This window comes from Temnothorax nylanderi, unplaced genomic scaffold (genome assembly GCF_030848795.1).
Source record: "Temnothorax nylanderi isolate EJ_2023f unplaced genomic scaffold, tnyl_v1.0 TNYL_tig0020_pilon, whole genome shotgun sequence".
NCBI lineage: Eukaryota > Metazoa > Arthropoda > Insecta > Hymenoptera > Formicidae > Temnothorax > Temnothorax nylanderi.
The window spans coordinates 320,055-339,263 of record NW_027249082.1 but is presented as its reverse complement, the minus strand read 5'-3'; the positions used below and the strand labels follow the sequence as shown (position 1 = coordinate 339,263).

Below are 19,209 nucleotides of genomic sequence, written 5' to 3'. Positions count from 1 at the left end.
TTCCGGCGTGTCCTGAAAAAAGGGAAGCGCTTCTGGAACAGTCGAAGAAAGGGGGAGAGAGAGAGAGAGAAAAGAGTAAAGGACGGGATTGTTTCAAACGTATTGTTTCATTATGTTCCCTGCTAAAAGTAAAAGAAAAACGCTATCACATTAGTAAAATCTTTAAATTTCCTATCACGTGTTCTTCTTTGTTAATTATATCAAAAATGATGATGTAAAGAAAATTAATTTTGCAGCAGAATTTTTATAAAATGTTGTTATTAATATAAAAAATTAAGTAATTATTATGCACATTTTGATATATATAGGATTTTTATGAAATAGACATTAGATAATATATATATTTTTTAGAGCATAAGAAATGAAAGAAAGAGAGAAAAAGAGAGGGAGGGAGATAGATTGATCTTTTGGGATAAAATTGATATGGAGAAAAACAGACAATAAAAATTTGATTTTTTAAGATCCGGATTTATTAAATATGCTTCTGTGATATATTAGTTTACTATATATTATACACAATGTACATATATACAACTTACATATAACTAATTAATTAAGTAAGGACGAAACATTGGGATATTCTTGCGATTACTCGCAATGTTAGGATATATAATATATCCTCGTATATAATTCTCTGATTATTGTAGTATTATAATAATCGTGAAACGTTATTATATTAGTATAGTACAGACGAATTCAAATATTTTAAATTTAAAATAACGATTTAAAGTCCATTCTAATATCAACAAAATTTTGCTCTCCTAGCAAGTTCTTCTTCCCTCAAGTTTTAATTAAATTTTTAATACTATATAACGAAATCATTAACAAAGCCGAATTTATTCCGACAGAGATATTCAGTTGTACGCTATGAAAATTGCGTACTCGTTAATCATATTCCCAAACTGACCTTTTTTTTCCACGGAAATCTATTACGAAAATTGAAAAATATCAGAGTATAGAGCCACAAAATTATGTAACTATTTTGCAAGTATAGAATTCTATCTTGGAAATCTATCAAATACCATGTATGGCGAATGTTTTGACGACATGAAGAAAAAACGTGCACAGTTTACATTAGTTATGTGTGTGAATCGTGTGAAGAAATGCCTATATCATACAAATTTTTCCGATGATCGAATTAGCGAATCGCAATTAAGCCACGAATTCGACCTCTTTCTGTCGTGGCAGTAATCCATTTTCGTGCGATTTACTATCATTCTGAAAGAGTCGTTAAGTGCGCTTTAATGTTTAGTTATGCGGTATCAAGTTAGACGTTATGGATTTTATGATTAATTTGAAACTCCTTGCGCTTACGAGATATCCCTTCTTGTGACACACGCTTTAAGGACTAATTTGAAATCTACATACGTGAGTCATCATAATGTGTAACAGTTTGTACAAATATTCTATTTCGTAAGAACGCGACACCGATATCGTCTAATGAAATTTCTCTACGCGTTTTCTTATATTTATAATTATTTATCTATTCACGTCAAACCTAACTCATTAGACGTGAAAACGATCTTTGGTTTCTGACAATATTACTGCCTCTAATTTCTCTATAAATATCAACACCTGCCGTAAAAACTTTCAAGTAATCGCAGTCCTGGATCTCAATTATCTTCGGTTGAAGAAATTATGAACTCGCGAAATTACCAGTTGTGTTTTTTTAATTATCTGTTACTTCGTTAAACTACTTTGCGTCGCGACTTTAAATCTTTCGCATTTACTTGTATCTTTAACGATAAAGTTTTGTCAATTTTCGAATTTTCAATATCAACATTTCGTCTTTCAGCGTAAATGACCGTGCATACGTATTGAAGCTACGTATTACGTTCTACGTTAATGACTAATATGTCACGATATTCGCTCGTCTTGAGGACCATTATAGTCCCATTGTGATATTACTGATATTTTTCAAGACATATATTAATTAATTCATAGTTTCTTTGCCATATTTCATGTACGAGATATATTCACCCATCATAATTATTCCAATTTTTAATCGAATTTTCGAAATTGCAATCTCGTTCTAATTCTCACAATTTAGTATCATGAAAAAGTTCAAAGATATTGGATAAATGACATATTGGATGAAAGAGTTAGATAAGAAAAATCGATATTCTTAACTTTATTCAACTTTGCCGAGATATTTTTCTAGAAATGTACTGACCAATTTTAGTTCTGCTTCGGGTTCGTTGGACGCGCGTGTTAAACACTCGTAAAACGTGTTTCGTAAAACGTCGTATTTCACCCAATTTTACTTTGAGAGGTCCGATTGTGTGTACGCGCGTCTTGAAATACACCCCGATAGTTAACATGTTTTCAAACTCAGATTTAGCTTTTTATCTTATCACATATCTATGTCTGTAATTTTATTAATTGCATCAAGAGTCTGATTAGATATGTACCAATTTTACACTACAAGTCGAATATAAGAAAAGTTTCTCAAAATTTCTTTGCCAACCATTTCCAACTAATACTTGTTAACCAGTTCATCTTTCATTCCTCTGTTGACACCGTCGATTATACCGAAATCAAAATCGTTATCACTATCGCAAATCGTCACGAATCTTCGAACACCTTAACATATTCAACATCACTGCCATAAGATCACCCATGCCTTCCATCTTGAATTTCTTCCTCATCTATCCTTTGTATCTTTACAACTTTTCGTCGCGACAGAAGTGTAATACAAAAGTCGTATCTTCATCGATACGGGAATTGCCATCGATTCGCGTAATAATTGTGATCAGCGTGAATCACCATCGCTCCGGATCGTTTCATTCTAATCAGCTAGACTAGTCATCTTACCACCAATATTTCTGCATGTATGGCGCCATAGGGACCTGACCGCTTCCGGGATAGGCAGTAGGCTCTATCAACTTGGATTGGCAGGGTTTTCCGTCTCTGACTAGCACCGGAACGGCGACTCTTCTGGGCGAGCAGCCGCTGCCGCTGGCCTCGACGCGCTCGCTCGCCGCCCTCTTCGTCTTGTACCTGTGATTCTGGAACCAGATCTTCACTTGGGTCGGCGTGAGGCGAATGATGGAGGCCAAATGCTCTCGCTCGGGCGCGCTCAGATAACGTTGCTGACGGAAACGTCGTTCCAGCTCGTAGGTCTGTGCCTTGGAGAACAGCACGCGTCGCTTGCGCTTCTTGTGCTCGGTCTCGTGGGGCTGCGTCGTCTCGTTACCGGTCTGTTGCTCGTCCTCGAAGTCCTGCGATTCTTCGTCCTTCGACGACTCGTGACTGTTCTCCTGCTGCGACGGGAACGACATGTCCGAGATCGCCGGGCTCGTCGAGTCCGGTTGTTGGAGAACTGAAAAAGCGAAGAAGGAAGAAATTAAGATAACATTTTCTCATATTCTAAAAGAATCTTGTTTTTATCTTTTCGCAGATGATATCCTTTCAAAGTATTATTTGTATGAGATTTGTAACGTACAGATTATCTACAGCTTTAACATAATGTAGTATTGACCGAAAAGGAGAGAGAGTTAAAATTTTTTATCATTAATTAAACTAAAATCTTGTACATTTTTTTGCGAATTATACGTAGATTGTCGATGTAGTCAGGCTACACTGCAAATCCAAGTGTGTTATTTTAACTGAAGCTCTTCTTATACATTTCTTGCCGTTTTAAATGACGTCATTTAACACGGTTGAACGTATTAATACGATTAAACGCGTTAATTTAACACGCAACAAAACATGTAAAACGAGCTTCAGTCAGTTTTCAACGCTTATGCGTGTAGAAATAACACACTTGGATTTACAGTGTATTATCCGAATAAGTAAGTTAGATGGAGTGATGCACGTATAGTGTTTAGTAATCAACCGCCTCAATTACTTGATTGGTGTTAACGAACTGCAGCTGCATTTCGATTCAGCCGTCGATTGCTCTTAGCGTTGATTACTGGCAGATGCTAGCCTGCATTGATTTTTTAATAGTTCTTCTAATCATACATTAGACAGTTAATTCTCGTATCCATTTGTGCTGAATTAACCTTCCCGTGGAAGCGTTATTTTTTTTTTAGATATAAATTTTTCTTTTTACCCCAATATGTCTCTTATTCCAATATTTAAACTTTTGTTTGTATAACATTAAATAACGAAGAGAATTTATTTAATTAGTTGTGAGAATAGAAGCGGTCGAATATACAAATTGTTATAATTTGCAATTTAACGTGACATAATAAAGGAGTTGATTTAAACAATACGTAAAATATGAAGCGATGATGAGGCAAATGTCATTTTGCTGACGCGGTAATTATGCCACGAGAAATACATATACAATAACTTCATTTAGCGAAGTGTAGGTAAATGTTACGACCCGGCCGAGATACCGGCTAATTTCGTCTACAACGTCGGGATACTGGCTTTCGCCGTAGTACAATATGCTTTTGTGAGCGACCCCTGAAACCCGCTTGGGGAGGGTGTGAACCAATATAAAGCCTATTTGATACCCCTGCTGGACCCCATGGGATCAACCATATCATTTTCATGGGAGATTAGACTGTACTCGCAGTCGCACTGTGATTTCAATTAAACACTCGCCGCCGACTAATGTCTCCGACGCTACGCGATGGCGAAGAAAGGGATGATTTGACCGGTTTTTTATTAATCTGAGTGGCAAATTATTTATTAGAAATGAGTTTTATCTTTGAACAGATCTAAAATATACATACAGTTGCTGTGTTATTTGAAGTTAAAATTGTTTATCGAGAAATTTTACGAGGAGAGCAGATCAATTTGTTGTAATCTAATTTCTTTCGTAATATAAAAATAAGGATAGAAGGAATTTTACATATCCTGCTTAAAATTTTAACATATTTAATGCGACGGACGATGAAAGAATCTAACATAAGACTAACTCGTACAATTTTCCGAGATCATCGCTCAGGCCATATTTGACTTTGTCTACATTTCTTACAATTCAGCTTCGGAGAGAATTTAATGTAATACGCTGTCCACTGAACAATGTAAACGTCCGATATAAAAGAGATCCACTCAATCGTGCTTCTCCCCTCTTTACCTGCTACAGGACCGCAATTATTCGCGCACGATGCGTTTCTCAACGGTTCGACACGTTGCCTGGATTTTTCGCTCGTGCAAACCGTGTAGCCGCGGAAAAAAAGGAGATGGGAACGCGGGATAGGTCACCGACGAATTTTTTGGGCGTGACAATACCGATTCATTGGGGGAGGGGGCCGGGGACACGGGGCCCCTCTCTCGCATCTGTCCCCGACTCAACATCTGTCCTCCTTCGCGGACCAATCGTTGTGCGGTACCCACGAGGACCTTTTACAGAACCATTAGATCCTGCTTAACCCTCACGGACCAATTGTAGGGTGCTAAATAAATAAGGGTTTCCATCTCGCGCTGCCTTCCCTCGTCCGCCCGCCCGCAAAAGCGCGTGTGCGTCGCACATCAGTGAGGAAAGGGAGCGAGAAGACATGCGTCTCAAATGATAATAACTGCAGCGATCGAAGCCAACCGAGCCTTATTCCTTGGGTGCGAGTGACGATTTTGATAATGCGGAATAATTTATCTATTTCGCGCACTTTCTTTGAAATTTAATAATTATTTCTTGATGTAATTAAATGCGCTATCGAAATTATACGCGATGGATGTTATAATTTTGCTGCCGCGTGTATCCTCAGTCTGTAGACAATTAAATAAAGAATTGTATTTGTCCGCTCACCATTCACTTCCTCTAAGGGTTGAGGTAATGCTGTCGGTAGTGCCGGTCCAGTTGGCCATAATAATCCAGGTGGAGGCGGTGGTAGCGTACCCCTGTTCAGATTAGCGTGCATAGGTTGCAACATGGCGGTTGTATGCTCGAGAAATTGCTGGTAAGCCGACGGCACGTCGTTGACCGTTGGTAAAACCGTCGTGGCACCTAGAACACAAAGTCCCAGTACAGTAATTAATTTTCTTCTTCTATACACTTATGAAATGCGTATAGCAAAGAAATTTCGGAAACTTTGCAATTTATCTGATTTTAAAATCGGATTATTTTAAGATTGAAATCAAATTGACTCACATTTTAAGATATGAAAACTGTATTATTTCGTAAATCTAATTTGCTTTGCGTAGCTTTTTAATGTAAGGAATTAATGTCAGATTTGTATCTTTTTAATTATGTTTAGTTAATATAATAATGATATCAGATGTTTCTTTTTAATTACGTCTAGTTAATGTAATAATTTTGATGTTACCTTGCACATCTGGTTCTTCTTGCGACGGCTTGGCATCGTTTAGCTCCAAAATGTCGCTGATTGCAAAACCAGAAGTTCTAGCCGGCATTTTCATACTTTCCAATAGCCTGTAACAAAAAATTACATAACTGCTATAATTCTAGCCTCGAGGAAATATTAAATAGCATCGTAGAAGAAATTTTGTTATTTGTTCTATAGAATTTTCGTGAAAAATAAGTTTGTACGTAAAGATAACGTGCAACATTATTTGATTATACATATCTTGACATTTATGTGCACTTATCGATTAGTAAAATACTTATTAATGCACTTTTAGAGCTTGTTCACACGTTATTATATCAGATATTGATATCACCGTTAGTTTTTACTAATCCTTTGAAATGGCGAGATATATAGCGATAAATAGATTGATATGCTTCGGGTATTAAAAGCTTATAATAATACTTTAGAAATTTAATATTCTGCATATTTTTTTAATTTTAATAAACGTGTATATCGTATATTTGCGGTAAGTTTGGAGGGATGCCAAAAATTGGCGTTTTATGCGAACGGATTTTGCGAGAAAGTCGGACACAAAGATCACTTCTTTATGGTAAGATTTATTTTTCGAGATCGTCGCTGGTCTTGAAAGCTGTGTGACGACCGTCAAAAAGCCACCAGCCCTTTGAAGACTAGACCGATTAGAGAAATGTCTTTAAGGGTACAATATACCTGCGCACGTTTGATCACAAACAACCTGTCTTTGGACCTGTGTATAGAGCGAATTTTTTGGCCTGCTTCCTAAGCCAGATGAGCCATTATCGCGTCACGTTCGGCCATACGTTTCAAATATTCCCGGCATGAAACGCGAGTTTCCGAATAAGCTTTTTACGAGTCACACATTCTTTACTGCCGCTTGAAAATTCTGATAAATGCAAGAAATTTGCGACGGATTGAGACGATGATTATTTGACAATTTTTTGTTAGACTTTAGTTCGCTTCACATTTTTAGTTACGAACACGTGATTTTGGTGAATGTCGATTACGATTTTTATTTAACAGAATTTTATAGATGCGTGGATACTTCCATAAGTCTAATTTATTTATTTATTTGATTAGATCTATAGGCAATCTTAACTTAATTATATAAAAGTCAAATTAAAATATCGGAGAGGTAATGCCGTCATTAATCGAGCTTCTCACAAAAAGCCGATAATTATTTCTAAGTACCAGCATTGAAATCGCTCGCGATTTCAATCTCTTCTAATTACAATGCTTCTTACATCATTTTAATTTTGTTATTAAAAAATTGTTATACATAGTATGAATTTAGCTTTCATCATTCGTTTACAATAGGATTTCTGTTATCACAGGATATCTATTATCCGGACTAGTCGAGGATGAACGATTCGGATGAACGATTTTACTTCAAATAATGACCGATTACATTCTTAAAAAAAAAGAATATAGGAAGTATATTGCATATGATACCTTTTGTGAATATAACAAGACAAAAATTATAAATTAATTTCTATAATACGTCTGTAGATTTTAGACTATTAATATTAGGATTAATAATATATATCCACAGATATGTAATGCCTAAATGTGCTTGAGTAAGCTAACACAAATGTGTGTTTATTTTTATTTACTAGAAAGAGATTCGAATCCTAATAATATTAAGCGTTGTTAAGCAGGGTTAAAATAATCAAACATTTGATTAAACAGTAAATGAATTCTATTAAAAGACAGAGCGAAAAAATTTAATTTGCAAATAATATAAAATGCAAATGAAAGAATTATAAAGTGATAGACTTTAAAATGTAAATTTTCAAGCAAACATTTTTTTAAAAAATGTTAAAATAATTAGAAGAAACATTTTCACTTATCAAGATTAAATATTTAGATCGGAATAATGTAATTTTGACTTTCTTATATATTATATAATGTTATTTGCTGATATTGTAACATTGCCTAGAGTTTAATGTACGTGTCTTGTCATGTAAACATAGAGTATTGAGTGGCGATTTTTCGGTGTCGCGTGTAAGGTTTAATCGATAAGTGATGCGTGTTCCAGTGAGCATTAAGGGTATCGATAGCCGACCGGATATTTGGCGATATCGCACGATAATGCACGATATATCTTAATGAAGCCACGTGCAAGAACTTGAGGGCCGTAAAAATCCGTCGCGTAAAAACATTACTATCGACAAAGCCCGAGCTTTTCAATCTATTTATCGAACACTTGCTTATTTATTGTACATTATTAAAATTTAACAACTGTGCGTTCTTACAATTGTTCTCGTTTATATAGAGATAATAATAATTATTTATTACGATTTAATATATTTGATACGTGCATCGATTCTCTTATTTTCTTATGATAAATAATTTCGGAAAGAAATCAAAAAAGCAAAAGGGACTAAATACATCAATCTTTCATTTATTTTATTTACCTAGTGTTTAATGCGAGTTGACTGTACCAGACGTGATTCAAAAGACTAGCCGGATACGGTAGTAACGGCCAGGGTAAAAGCTTATTCTTATCTGCCATTTTGAGAAGATTTCAAAGATTTCGATTTGTCCTTATTAGCATCAATACATCATTACACCTTTTAACGATGGAAATTCTCCTTTCCTAACAATTTAGAGGATCTCTCCTTTCTGTCTTCTTTTCTCCCTTTATTTCATTTTTCTTCTTTTGTCTTTATTCGCCTTGAATAGTACAGATAGAAACTGATGAAATTTCTCTTTTCTGTCTTTCACCACGTGTATAGATTTTTAATTTACAATTTATTTGTTTTTACTTGAAAAAAATTAACGACGCATTATCGACGGTGTATTATCTTTTTATATTTATATCTTTATTTATACTTCTTCATTTCTATCGGCTTGAGTAACTTCTTCAAAAATCTTTCTTGTCTTTTCAATTTTTCCGTGATTGCCACTGCCCATGATATTTTCGAGATTCTTCTTTCTTTTTCACTTTCTTCTACCTTTGTCACACAACACTGTCATAGGTCTCTATTTTACCATAAATAACTTTGACTTTTCACACAATGACAGTTCGAGTACGCGCAACAAAAGTCTAGCACACGAATAAATAACTAGTCCAATTAATCCAATCACTGATACTCGTGCCGTTTTCTCGAGACAGTCGCAACTATCGGTCACTTTCACAAATAATTATCAATGGGTTGCACGAAAGGCGACTCGGGTCCGAGCGGCACGAAAAGCAGGCTACCGATTCCTTTTCGGAATAGCTGAAGGACTCTCCTTGTAGTTTTTGAGTGTCCTCGACGAGCACTTGACGGCTAGTGTTCCCTACCTCGAGCAGTTTCGCTTGTCAAGCACCCTCAAAGCGCAGGGCGGGTTCTACGTGGAGGCGGGGATTTCTCGTTCATCCCCCCAGTTCGTTCTCCTCGTCGCGTATCCCTCCCTGCCATCGATACCCGGCGGTAACTTAGGGAAGGTTTTCCACGGGAGAAGCGCAGAATAGCAAAATGCTGTTGGTTTCTTTTTTATTGTTGTCATCGTCTTTAGAAGTCTCATTTATTTAAAAAATAAACGCAATGTCGATGATAACGTAATTTTCATGAAAATTCAAATAATATTTTATCTTATTTAAACTATAAGTTTATTAAACTGGCTGATTTTTTATCTGTAAAGCGATCTATTTTCGACGATTTGCAAGAAAAGCAAAAAATATTTGCAAATTTTTTAAGAGATAAACTGGTTTCATTGTGACTGTTTACAGAGTTATGTTTATTAATAAAGATTTCTTTACATATTAAAAAAAATTGTAATTTGAATAGTACAGTCTTAATACAATCTTCTTTTCCAAAATGTAATTTGAGGTGTAGTTTTAGCAAAACGTTCGCTAAAGAAAACTTATAAAAATTCTTAAAATATTTATCGCTGTATTTTTTTTCACGTCTGTCGCGTCTTGTTAAATTTTTACATATGTAAGTTTCACACTTCTAGCATTCGCAATCTAGCAGAATCTCGCCACTTCGAGCGATCTTGCGAAGGATATCCCTCGCTCGGGAGACTCCGTGCGACTGGTAATGTTACCGGGGCAAGTTGCCGAGGGGTGGTACCGTCGGTCGACCAATGGGGTGGTCGCGTGTCGGGAAACCCTCGCCCGACAGCCCGGGGGTTGATTTCAATCCAGCCCGGCGAGCGAGCCAATCGCCGGGCTTCATCGATCAGGGGGCTTTTTACACCGAGAGCATACTTTACGTCGAGTGTTAATGTGAAAGAGCATTAGCGGTGCTTTTACTGTGTCATTTCGATTTTTCACTCGCGCTCTCTCCCTCTGCCCCCACCCTATTTTCTCCCTTTCCTCTCCCCGTCCCTCGTGGCACTCAGATCGCTGCCTATTGATACGCAAAACTGGGTTAGAAGCGTGGTCGCGACTTACGGGCGAGTGTTACACGAATGTGAACGAGATACGTATGATCAATCGGCTCGACTGTGTCCTCTTTTAGGAGCTTGTTTGCTCGAGTAAAAAGCCGAAGGCTGCGAATTCGAGTATAATTGAAGCTGAGGGAAATATATGCCTAAATTTTACGAAAAACGAAAAACGAGATGTTTCCGCAAATCAAATATCGTGCGTTTTCTTGCATCGTGTACATCATTAATTTAATAGTACAATAATATTAAATAAAGTCTTATAAAACTAGAGCGATCGTGATTCTTTCAGGCATAGCTTACTGAAGTAAAAATCTCCAATAAAAAGACACGAAATCAAATTGAAGATGTCAATCTAAAGCTGTGATCGAAGAAGTAAAGTAGTACGGAGTAGTTGGATAAGAAGTCAGATTTGCTGCGACAGTTAAATAAACTCAGACTGCAGACTGTCAGCATAATTCAGACGAAGAGTGTGACGGCTAATTTTATAGTGAGACATTTATTACGTGCGCGTTCCGTGACGATCTTGGTCCTCTTTTTTTTTCTCTCCGATAATCACGATTTTCGCGCGCGCGCGCGCGAGTAAAAAAAACATGTCGGTGTGCAACGACAAGGCTGACCTGATTTCTTTTTTACATCCACCCACCCACTTATTATTCGCGGACACGCATTTATTACGTCGAAGCGGCAGATAAAGCCCGTCGTTTCGCGATTATCGTTCGGCGCGACACGTATCATCATCCATCGGAATTACGGGCATAAAAATAATTTCGCGGGCCCCGATGCGATTTGATCGAATCGAATTCGCTTCGTCACCTTTTTTCCCCAACGTTTCGATCGCAGATAAAATATTATCGCGGTAATACCGAAGCCATATTACACATCAGGATTGTACAGCATTATTGATTACCGAAGATGTCAAGATATTGTCGTGCGTCACAGAATATTTTGCAACATTTTTCGTGCAACACGTGCACGGCGAAATCAACGTGTGCCATTTTATAATTCTGTAATGTTAACGAAGATATAAAGGATAAAGGGAATGAGGCCTTCACGGTGGGAAAACGTTTTTCAAAGAACGCGAATTTCACAATCCGCGTTCTTTGACGTCCCTAATTTATCTTAAACATTTCTCGGTATCTGTTAAATTTAAAGAAATATTTGGGTGCTCCGCTTTAAACGGGAGGTCCACACTTTTGATCTCCCGATCGAGCCGACTCTCCGAAATTGATGATACGTCGGACTCGTCGGCGTCGCTGAATGGAGTCGCAGGTTGTATCCAATCGCAAGAAGAGAGATGCCCACCTGAATGCGGGCACTCACAATAAATGCACGCGCGTACTGACGGTAGCACGGTGGAAAATGGGGTTTCGAAAAGCGCGATTTAGAAGCGAGGAACAGGTAAAGGGACAGGAGCGACGATGGGGCGAGTTTCCGGTTTATTCAGACCGGTCTTCGTACAATCGCGCGGCTCCACCACACAGAAAGTCAAAAAGTGCGGAAGAGGGTGGACCCGACTTTCCTGGTTTTCTCATGGCCGCGGCTAAATTTATATCTGGAAATAAAATCTAACGGCTACCGGAAAGCAGGGAAACACTTGTATTTCTCAGCGGTCAAGATGCTGACGTTCAGTTATTTTATATCTGAGTTACCAATGCGCGACGATTATGAACGCATAATCGTAATAACAGTAATAATATAAATAATAAATATTTGTAATAATAAAATTATGACATCAATGATTATGAAAATTTATTACTTTACAAACTTTTCGCAAGTAAAAATTCTGATATGTGACGAGAGTAATTATTTAAATAGGAAATATTATATAATGCTACATACTCTCTAAATTTCTTGGAGTGGGAATACTGCCACTCCAGTGAGATTTCACTCTTTTGGAGTAAGATTTCACTCTTTTTGGAGTGAGATCTCACTCCAAAAGAGTGAAATCTCACTGGAGTGGCAGTATTCCCACTACAAGAATTTTAGAGAGAAAACGAATAATTTTTTGTAACAAAGATTTAAAAGTACGTATAAGAATAAATGATTATTACTTTAAATAATTGGCGTCATTGGAATATTTAATAAATTGGAAATAAAGAGCGCGTAAAATTGATTATGATATGCAATTGATATTAATGTTACAATATTGATAAATAATTATTGAAAGTATTGATACGGTGTGTCATAGTATTTTTAAAAATGTTATTGCATGTGCTATAAGATCCTTAGTTTATAAAAGTTCAGGATTGCAGTTTAAGAGTTCGAACGATACGTGCATTGATTCGTTCGATGCACATCGCATCGTCTAACTCGGTTAGAATCGTGTTCAACACGAGAAAGAGACCCGCGAGACGTCCATCGTTTTTCTCGGATTTCTCGTCTCCCCTCGACCCGCTCTTCGTCCCGGAAGTTCCGAGCGTTGGCGGGAAAAAATGGAGAAGTCTCGAGCTCTCCGGGCAATCGAGCAACATTTGCTGAGCTCCCACGACTGTTTGGCGATAGCTGTGCCAACTTGTTTCGAGCACGCAACCCAATTTGTCTGCGTCTCATTGTTTTACTGTTCTCTCCCTCACCCCCGCCGCGTATAGTCGCTTCACCGGTGCAGTTGTGCCCGCGAATTATTGCAACCCTCCAATGATCGAGTGGAGTCTTCCCGAACTTTCTAGTTTAATAACATTTTTGGATGCAAACTTGCGAGTGCAAACGACATGGCGGGGATTTAACTCGATATTTTGAAATACTGCTTTGTTCTAATTTGTTTTCGTTTGTAATATAATTCTGCGGCTTTAATGGAAGAAGATAAATCATATTTTGGAACAGAGTCAGACATTTTTAGTCGCTATAAAAGTTGGTCACGTTACGGCAATATCAATTTGAGAGGTGATAAGTGCCATAATATTACTGAAATTGAAGGTACAATATTTTTTTGTCCAAGTTCTAAGCAATATCTTAATATCCGCTATTTATCAAAGAAAACATAATCTAGGTTTTCTTCTGTGACTAATTGATTTCATCGCTGACTCAACCCTCATTTTTACGTTGTAGTATCGCCACTGTCTTCGTATTAGCACCCGTGGAAACGAACCCTTAGCTTAAATGTAGCAGTTAACAGTTTATTGCTTATTGTCGCGAGACACAGAATTTTATTGCCACCAAACAGCGGTTCAAATTAACCAGGTGGTCAAACGAAGGCCCTTCTTTCTCGTTCGTCTTCTTGCTTTTCCTCTACCTTTTGTGTCCGAAGTGGCCAACTATCGGTTTATGTTCTTTTAAAAATCACGAAAATACTTCCGACGGAATATCGGAAATGTCTTGAAAATCTGAAAAGTAAATCCGGCGACGATCAATGGATCGGATTAACTCGACCAAAAAGTAGGTTGGTTTTTTCAAACTGGATTAACTCGGTGGTCAGCTTGCTAGACCGTTCACCTTTTATATTTTTAAACACTATAACAATCGGCATTTTAAACTTAACATTTAAGTTAATACACAACAGATTGTCATTCAAATCCATCTTGCAAAATTTCTTAAAGCCACACAATAAATGCTTCTGTCGTGCGCGTATAAAATTTACCGATAATAGTAACTTGTAAATATATTAAGGGAATTTTCGGAGCAACTTTGGGTCTCATTTTATTATTAAATAGCAAATTTTACTTATATTTTTAATAATGTTTGATCGAACAATTAATTAACAATTTAGTTTATATTCAGTATACATGTATGTATAATATTTTAGTAATAATTATTAGTAGATATTGCGTATAAAACGAAAAATAAAATATTGCCCTTTTTAATGCATAGATATTCTTTTCATCTTGAATCGCCTGCAGAACCGAATGGAGAAAGAGAGACTTCGGAAGGCTCAAAGCTAAGTTTCATGAAAATACTTGCCGGCCGAGTGGCCACTTGACACTTCGGATTTTCTTATTTCTGGAATTCAGGTGTGTCCCGGAAATGGGAAACGTGTCACGATGAATGACCATTCACCCATTTGACCGGATATCTTGCTATTAACATCACAATATCGATACCTGCCGATGCGGCAGCCGAAAGAAAAACACCTGAGATCGTGCCGAACGGTCCTTCATATTTTATCACCGGTACGTGTAGAGGAAAAATGTTCTCTTAAGTTTTCAAGTAACCCTGACCACATCCCACCGTTCCAGAGCCGTGAATTTTTTTCCTCGGGATATCGCATTTGGAACGCAGATAATTTCTTACTATAGTATATACGTGTGGTCAAGGTTTGAGCTAACATTTGCGCTCGAGCACCATGTAACCTCAGGCTATCGAAATGATCTCTCTCCCTCTCCTTTTTTTTTCTCTGTAGGATATTATAACTCGAGTGGTTGTTAAAGAGAATTTTAACGACCTTGACAGGACAATTGAACGAAAAGGTTTCCCTTTTTCTTTCGGCCTTTTGAACACCTTAAAAAAGATGCCGACTATACTTAATATGTTAATTTATTGTAAAAAAATTAAGGATATTATCGTATACACGCTATACTCAAAAGCCTTTTCAAAAAAGTTACAAAAGTAACTGAAGGAATTTTTTTTGTATTTTTAAAATCTCCACAGAATAGCTTCCATATTTTCACGAAGCATGACCAATGTATAGCATAATGCAAATAATGATCTTTAAAAATGTAATAATAACCACATAAAAATCAATTGTTTTTTAATATTATGCATTTCTTATACGTTCGATATTATTTAATATTTAAATATCTTACATCTAATATCTATTGTCTCTTGATATTTTTAACGATCAAAAGAGTGGAACATATTCTGCTTTAATTATTAATAATTTCTATAAAATTATTGAATTTTCTTCTTAAGTGACATATATTACGGATACTAATGATGAAAAAATATTCTACAATGATTGACATCTATCAATGTTTAACGTAATCGATAAAAAAGCTGTGCTTTTCTTCCACCGTTGCTCTCATTGAGACTGACTGAAAGAAAAGCCGTTTGAATTTGATAGAAACCGGTCGAAGAATATCTTACGTTCATTCATAAAGTCAGCACAAAGAAGGGCGATGGAGCCCTGCAGGAGTATGAATGAACGTAGTATGAAGCTTAGTATAGACCGGACGACGTAGGTCCCGAGGGACACTTCTTTAGTATTCCCGTTCAAGAGGCCTGTTGAGAAGGTTGCTCTTCCATAAAATAAGCCCCTCGTCCAAGCCGTGTGTTGTTAGACACGATCTAGACTTGGCACGGTTCGTTAAAAGCCACCAGCCACCGGCGTCGTTTAAGAACTGCTTAAGATGTTATTTTTAAGTATGCCGGAATGATGAGTTTTCCTTCTTGCAGTCCGCACAGGTAAAGAAAGTGCTCATGAGCGAACTAAAATGTCACACTTGAATTTTCGAAAGATGTTTTTCTTTCAAACGTATTTCCAAATATGTTGTCTAAAAAGGGTTGGGATAATTAATCAAACAAGCTGATGAAAATAATGCGTATATATATTACAAAGTGAAAAACTGTGTCCTCTGTTCATCACGTGGTTTTCACATATCCGGATGTAACAAAAGAAAAAAATTGAGATGATCATAGGGATAAGGTGTATGTAAAAATAAGAATTAGGTGGCAATGTGTTAAATTAAATAATTGTTCATTCGGCGAGATGTTCGCTGATTCGACGACCTCGCGATCTCGCAGGTGCAACGTACGAACGGGGGAAGTAGCAGAATCGTATATCGCGTAGCGGAATACGATTAATCCGAAATTTATGATGGAAACCAACAGGTGTCGGCATACCGCACGGCCCTTTTCGCTCCTCGTGTGTGTCCCGGTGTGTAACAAGGCGTACCACTCTACGCCGAAGGATTCGCCTAACCGATATGCGTGACTGCTCTTAAACGTTCGCTTCCGGTTTCCGGTACTATCGGCTTAATCAGATATGTTAATTGCCCGCGCGAACGCGCGGGGCTCGAATAATCCTTTTAATATCTCGAGATTAATTGGGAAAAACGTTTTCGTTTTCATCGAATAATGTATTAAATATGTGTTGAGATGTTACAAAATAGAGCACGCTTATCTTCTCCTCGATAGATCAAATATTTGATGATTTCATTTTAAGTCATACGATTTATTTACGGATAATATTAAGTTTGCCATTATAAGTTTTTCTATTTTATTTTGAATTTGATTTAATATTCGGTAAGAATTTTAGGATTGATTAATCTCGCATGTAGCTAGAAGTTATATATCATCTAAAATCTCGAGTTTTATTAGATACCTAGCGTGAAAGATAAAAATCAGCTAAATGTTGTTATTTTAAATCGTTATTTTCGACACAAAACACACAATGTGTCTGTAAAGACTCTTTCGCTGTTGAGCTTTTTACCTGTAATCCTCCTCGTTGCTGACGTAATCGGGCGGTATCAAATGCCAAGAAGCATCGTAACAATCGTCGTATCCGGCTGCCATTTTTCTCGCTTTTTTCCTCACCGTCTGGATTAACGAACGTGTCCGTCTCTGCAGTCGACACAAAAGTCGGGATATCCCGCGGCTTTCTGACCAAAAGTCAAAAACGTACCGCCGTCGGCTGACTCATCCAGAAGTCAACCGAAGGAATTCCTTCACGATTTCGTACAGTCCTTCAATACGTTAATCTTTTCTCGAGAGCGATAGACCCGCGTTTCATGCTTGCATTCCTCGAAAATCCTACGCGCTTTTCGCATCGAAGTGTCATCGCATATCCTTCTGCAATGATTCTGCGACACGAGTCTTCCGACGAAGTGGAAGAAAGGAAGTCTTACGAAGTCTTCCGTTTGATGTGGCGCGATTAACTTATATATTCTCGAGAATTTCTCGAAAAATTGAATTTACAATACGATTCACCGACGTTAAAACGGATACGACGAGCGATTAATAACGCGATCATCATTAATCGTTGAAATACAGAATAACTCCTCTCGAAAATAAGTTTTCAAGATTTTCACTTTCTTTGTAACGCCCTCGCGCGTGATAGCTACTCGACAAATATTTGTTGGAGAAGCAACTCGGCACTCAAAAGAGGAATTTAATGAAAATTATCGTGGAAAACAGCACCAAGATTATACTGCCGTCCGCCTCGTGATAACGAGGTTTTACTGAGAACTATGTGGCAATATATCGATCACCTATATATTGTATCAAAAATATGGCTACCTGATAGGAGCTCCGGCAACGTTATCGGCGCGATAACACCCTACATAGATTAGTTTGACTACCGCAAATCATAACGTCGAAGGGGGGCCGAAATATAATCGAGTCTCATCGATCTCGAATGATGCAAGAGACTTACATTTGCATTATTGTTTTTCCCTGCATTTATATATTTAAATTACATTTCTAAAAAATTAATTTTTCTCTCTCATATATAATTCAGTTATTATCGTGGGTTTATAGATTAAAAAGTACAATAACTTTACGAATTAAATTTTAATATAATATTAATTAAAACACGATTCTCTCACATACATTTTGTACATATAAATACAGAAAATATACGGATAAGTATGTATGTAGATTGCATATGTCCAAAATTCGATGCATTATTACGCACGTGTGCCATTTAATGTTTAAAAGATAGAAAATATTTATCTTTCACTTGCAACTTCATAATCGCAAAAGAGAAAAAAAGGAGAAAATTATATAGATTGCCGTATCTATCACGTGTAAAATGATTTTAAGATATTAATGTTCGATAGTGCATTGCCAGGCTGGGATTTTCTACTAGGCTGTGATGACGCAGCGTAATTTCAGTAAACACATGCGCATTTTTATTATCATTATCGATATTATTTTCTAATTACGTTGTTTTAGTTATTGTACAATCACCCAGTTTCATTCTCGTTGATCGATTCGATATCAATACAGTACATACGGATAATTGTAATTAAATTATCATCAGCTGGAGTGCATCCCGAAAAAATCGTAAAGATAAAAAAATGAAAATTTCAGATAACAATGTTATAAATGCATTGCATGAGAAACAGCGACTCTAGAGAGGTAGTAATCGGCCAATTGTTGTTGCTACTCGACAGTCAGTTGTATCGTACAATTTGTTAATGACAAGAGACCCTCGAGGTGAAGTATCCGCGGCTTAACCGACAAGTGCTACCGAACGGAGCCCGCTACGAGTGCACTTGATAAAGTAACATCGTTTCCCTCACTATCTGTATTTATGTATTTATGCAGCGATTCGCACAGATAAGCCAATCTTCGCGTCACATAATATTAATTGCTGTAATTGTCGCGAGAGACATCATCTTGTGTTAAATAAAAAAAAATCGCGTTAAGCAACATTTGATGATAGAAAACATTATTTGTGGAAGAATATAATAATGCGGTCCACGATGATCAAGCGCGGAACGTTAGATACCGTTGTCGTGTGGTGTAACTTCTTCGTTAAATTTCCAGGACGCCGTGACACCATTTATCTGTCCAGCACATCTATGACATATGGGTCTTAATCTCCGCTTATCGCGGTTAAAGCGATAAGGGCGAGTTGTTGCGCATCGCAAAAATGGACGCGCTCGCGGTATCTCTAATAATTTTATGGAAAGGTGGGGTAAAGAAATTGCGAGCGCCG

At 37.1% G+C, this 19,209-nt stretch overlaps 1 protein-coding gene across 2 annotated transcripts; it reads right to left on the bottom strand.

The window, feature by feature from the left end:
• Positions 1-447: 447 nt before the first annotated feature.
• LOC139769100 (uncharacterized) lies at positions 448-17,761 on the bottom strand. 2 transcript variants are annotated; one of them, XM_071699867.1, is made up of 4 exons: positions 16,978-17,761; positions 6,222-6,328; positions 5,705-5,902; positions 448-3,322 (listed from the first exon to the last, which is right to left on the bottom strand). In XM_071699867.1, the coding sequence occupies exons 1-4, from the start codon at positions 17,058-17,060 to the stop codon at positions 2,811-2,813; spliced, it is 900 nt and encodes a 299-aa protein (XP_071555968.1). In that variant the 5' UTR covers positions 17,061-17,761; the 3' UTR covers positions 448-2,810. The 2 variants fall into 2 exon arrangements, with proteins under 2 accessions (XP_071555968.1, XP_071555967.1); XM_071699866.1 differs by lacking the exon at positions 16,978-17,761 and adding an exon at positions 8,657-10,356.
• Positions 17,762-19,209: the final 1,448 nt, after the last annotated feature.

What these genes read in the sequence shown, in the direction of transcription:
- LOC139769100 (XM_071699866.1), bottom strand. Translation starts at nt 8,754, where the DNA reads ATGGCAGATAAGAATAAGCTTTTACCCTGGCCGTTACTACCGTATCCG. An exon ending in CAACTCGCATTAAACACTAG is followed by an intron (nt 6,329 to 8,656) that starts GTAAATAAAATA and finishes TTTTTGTTACAG; the next exon opens with GCTATTGGAAAGTATGAAAA. An exon ending in ACCCTTAGAGGAAGTGAATG is followed by an intron (nt 3,323 to 5,704) that starts GTGAGCGGACAA and finishes TCGCTTTTTCAG; the next exon opens with TTCTCCAACAACCGGACTCG.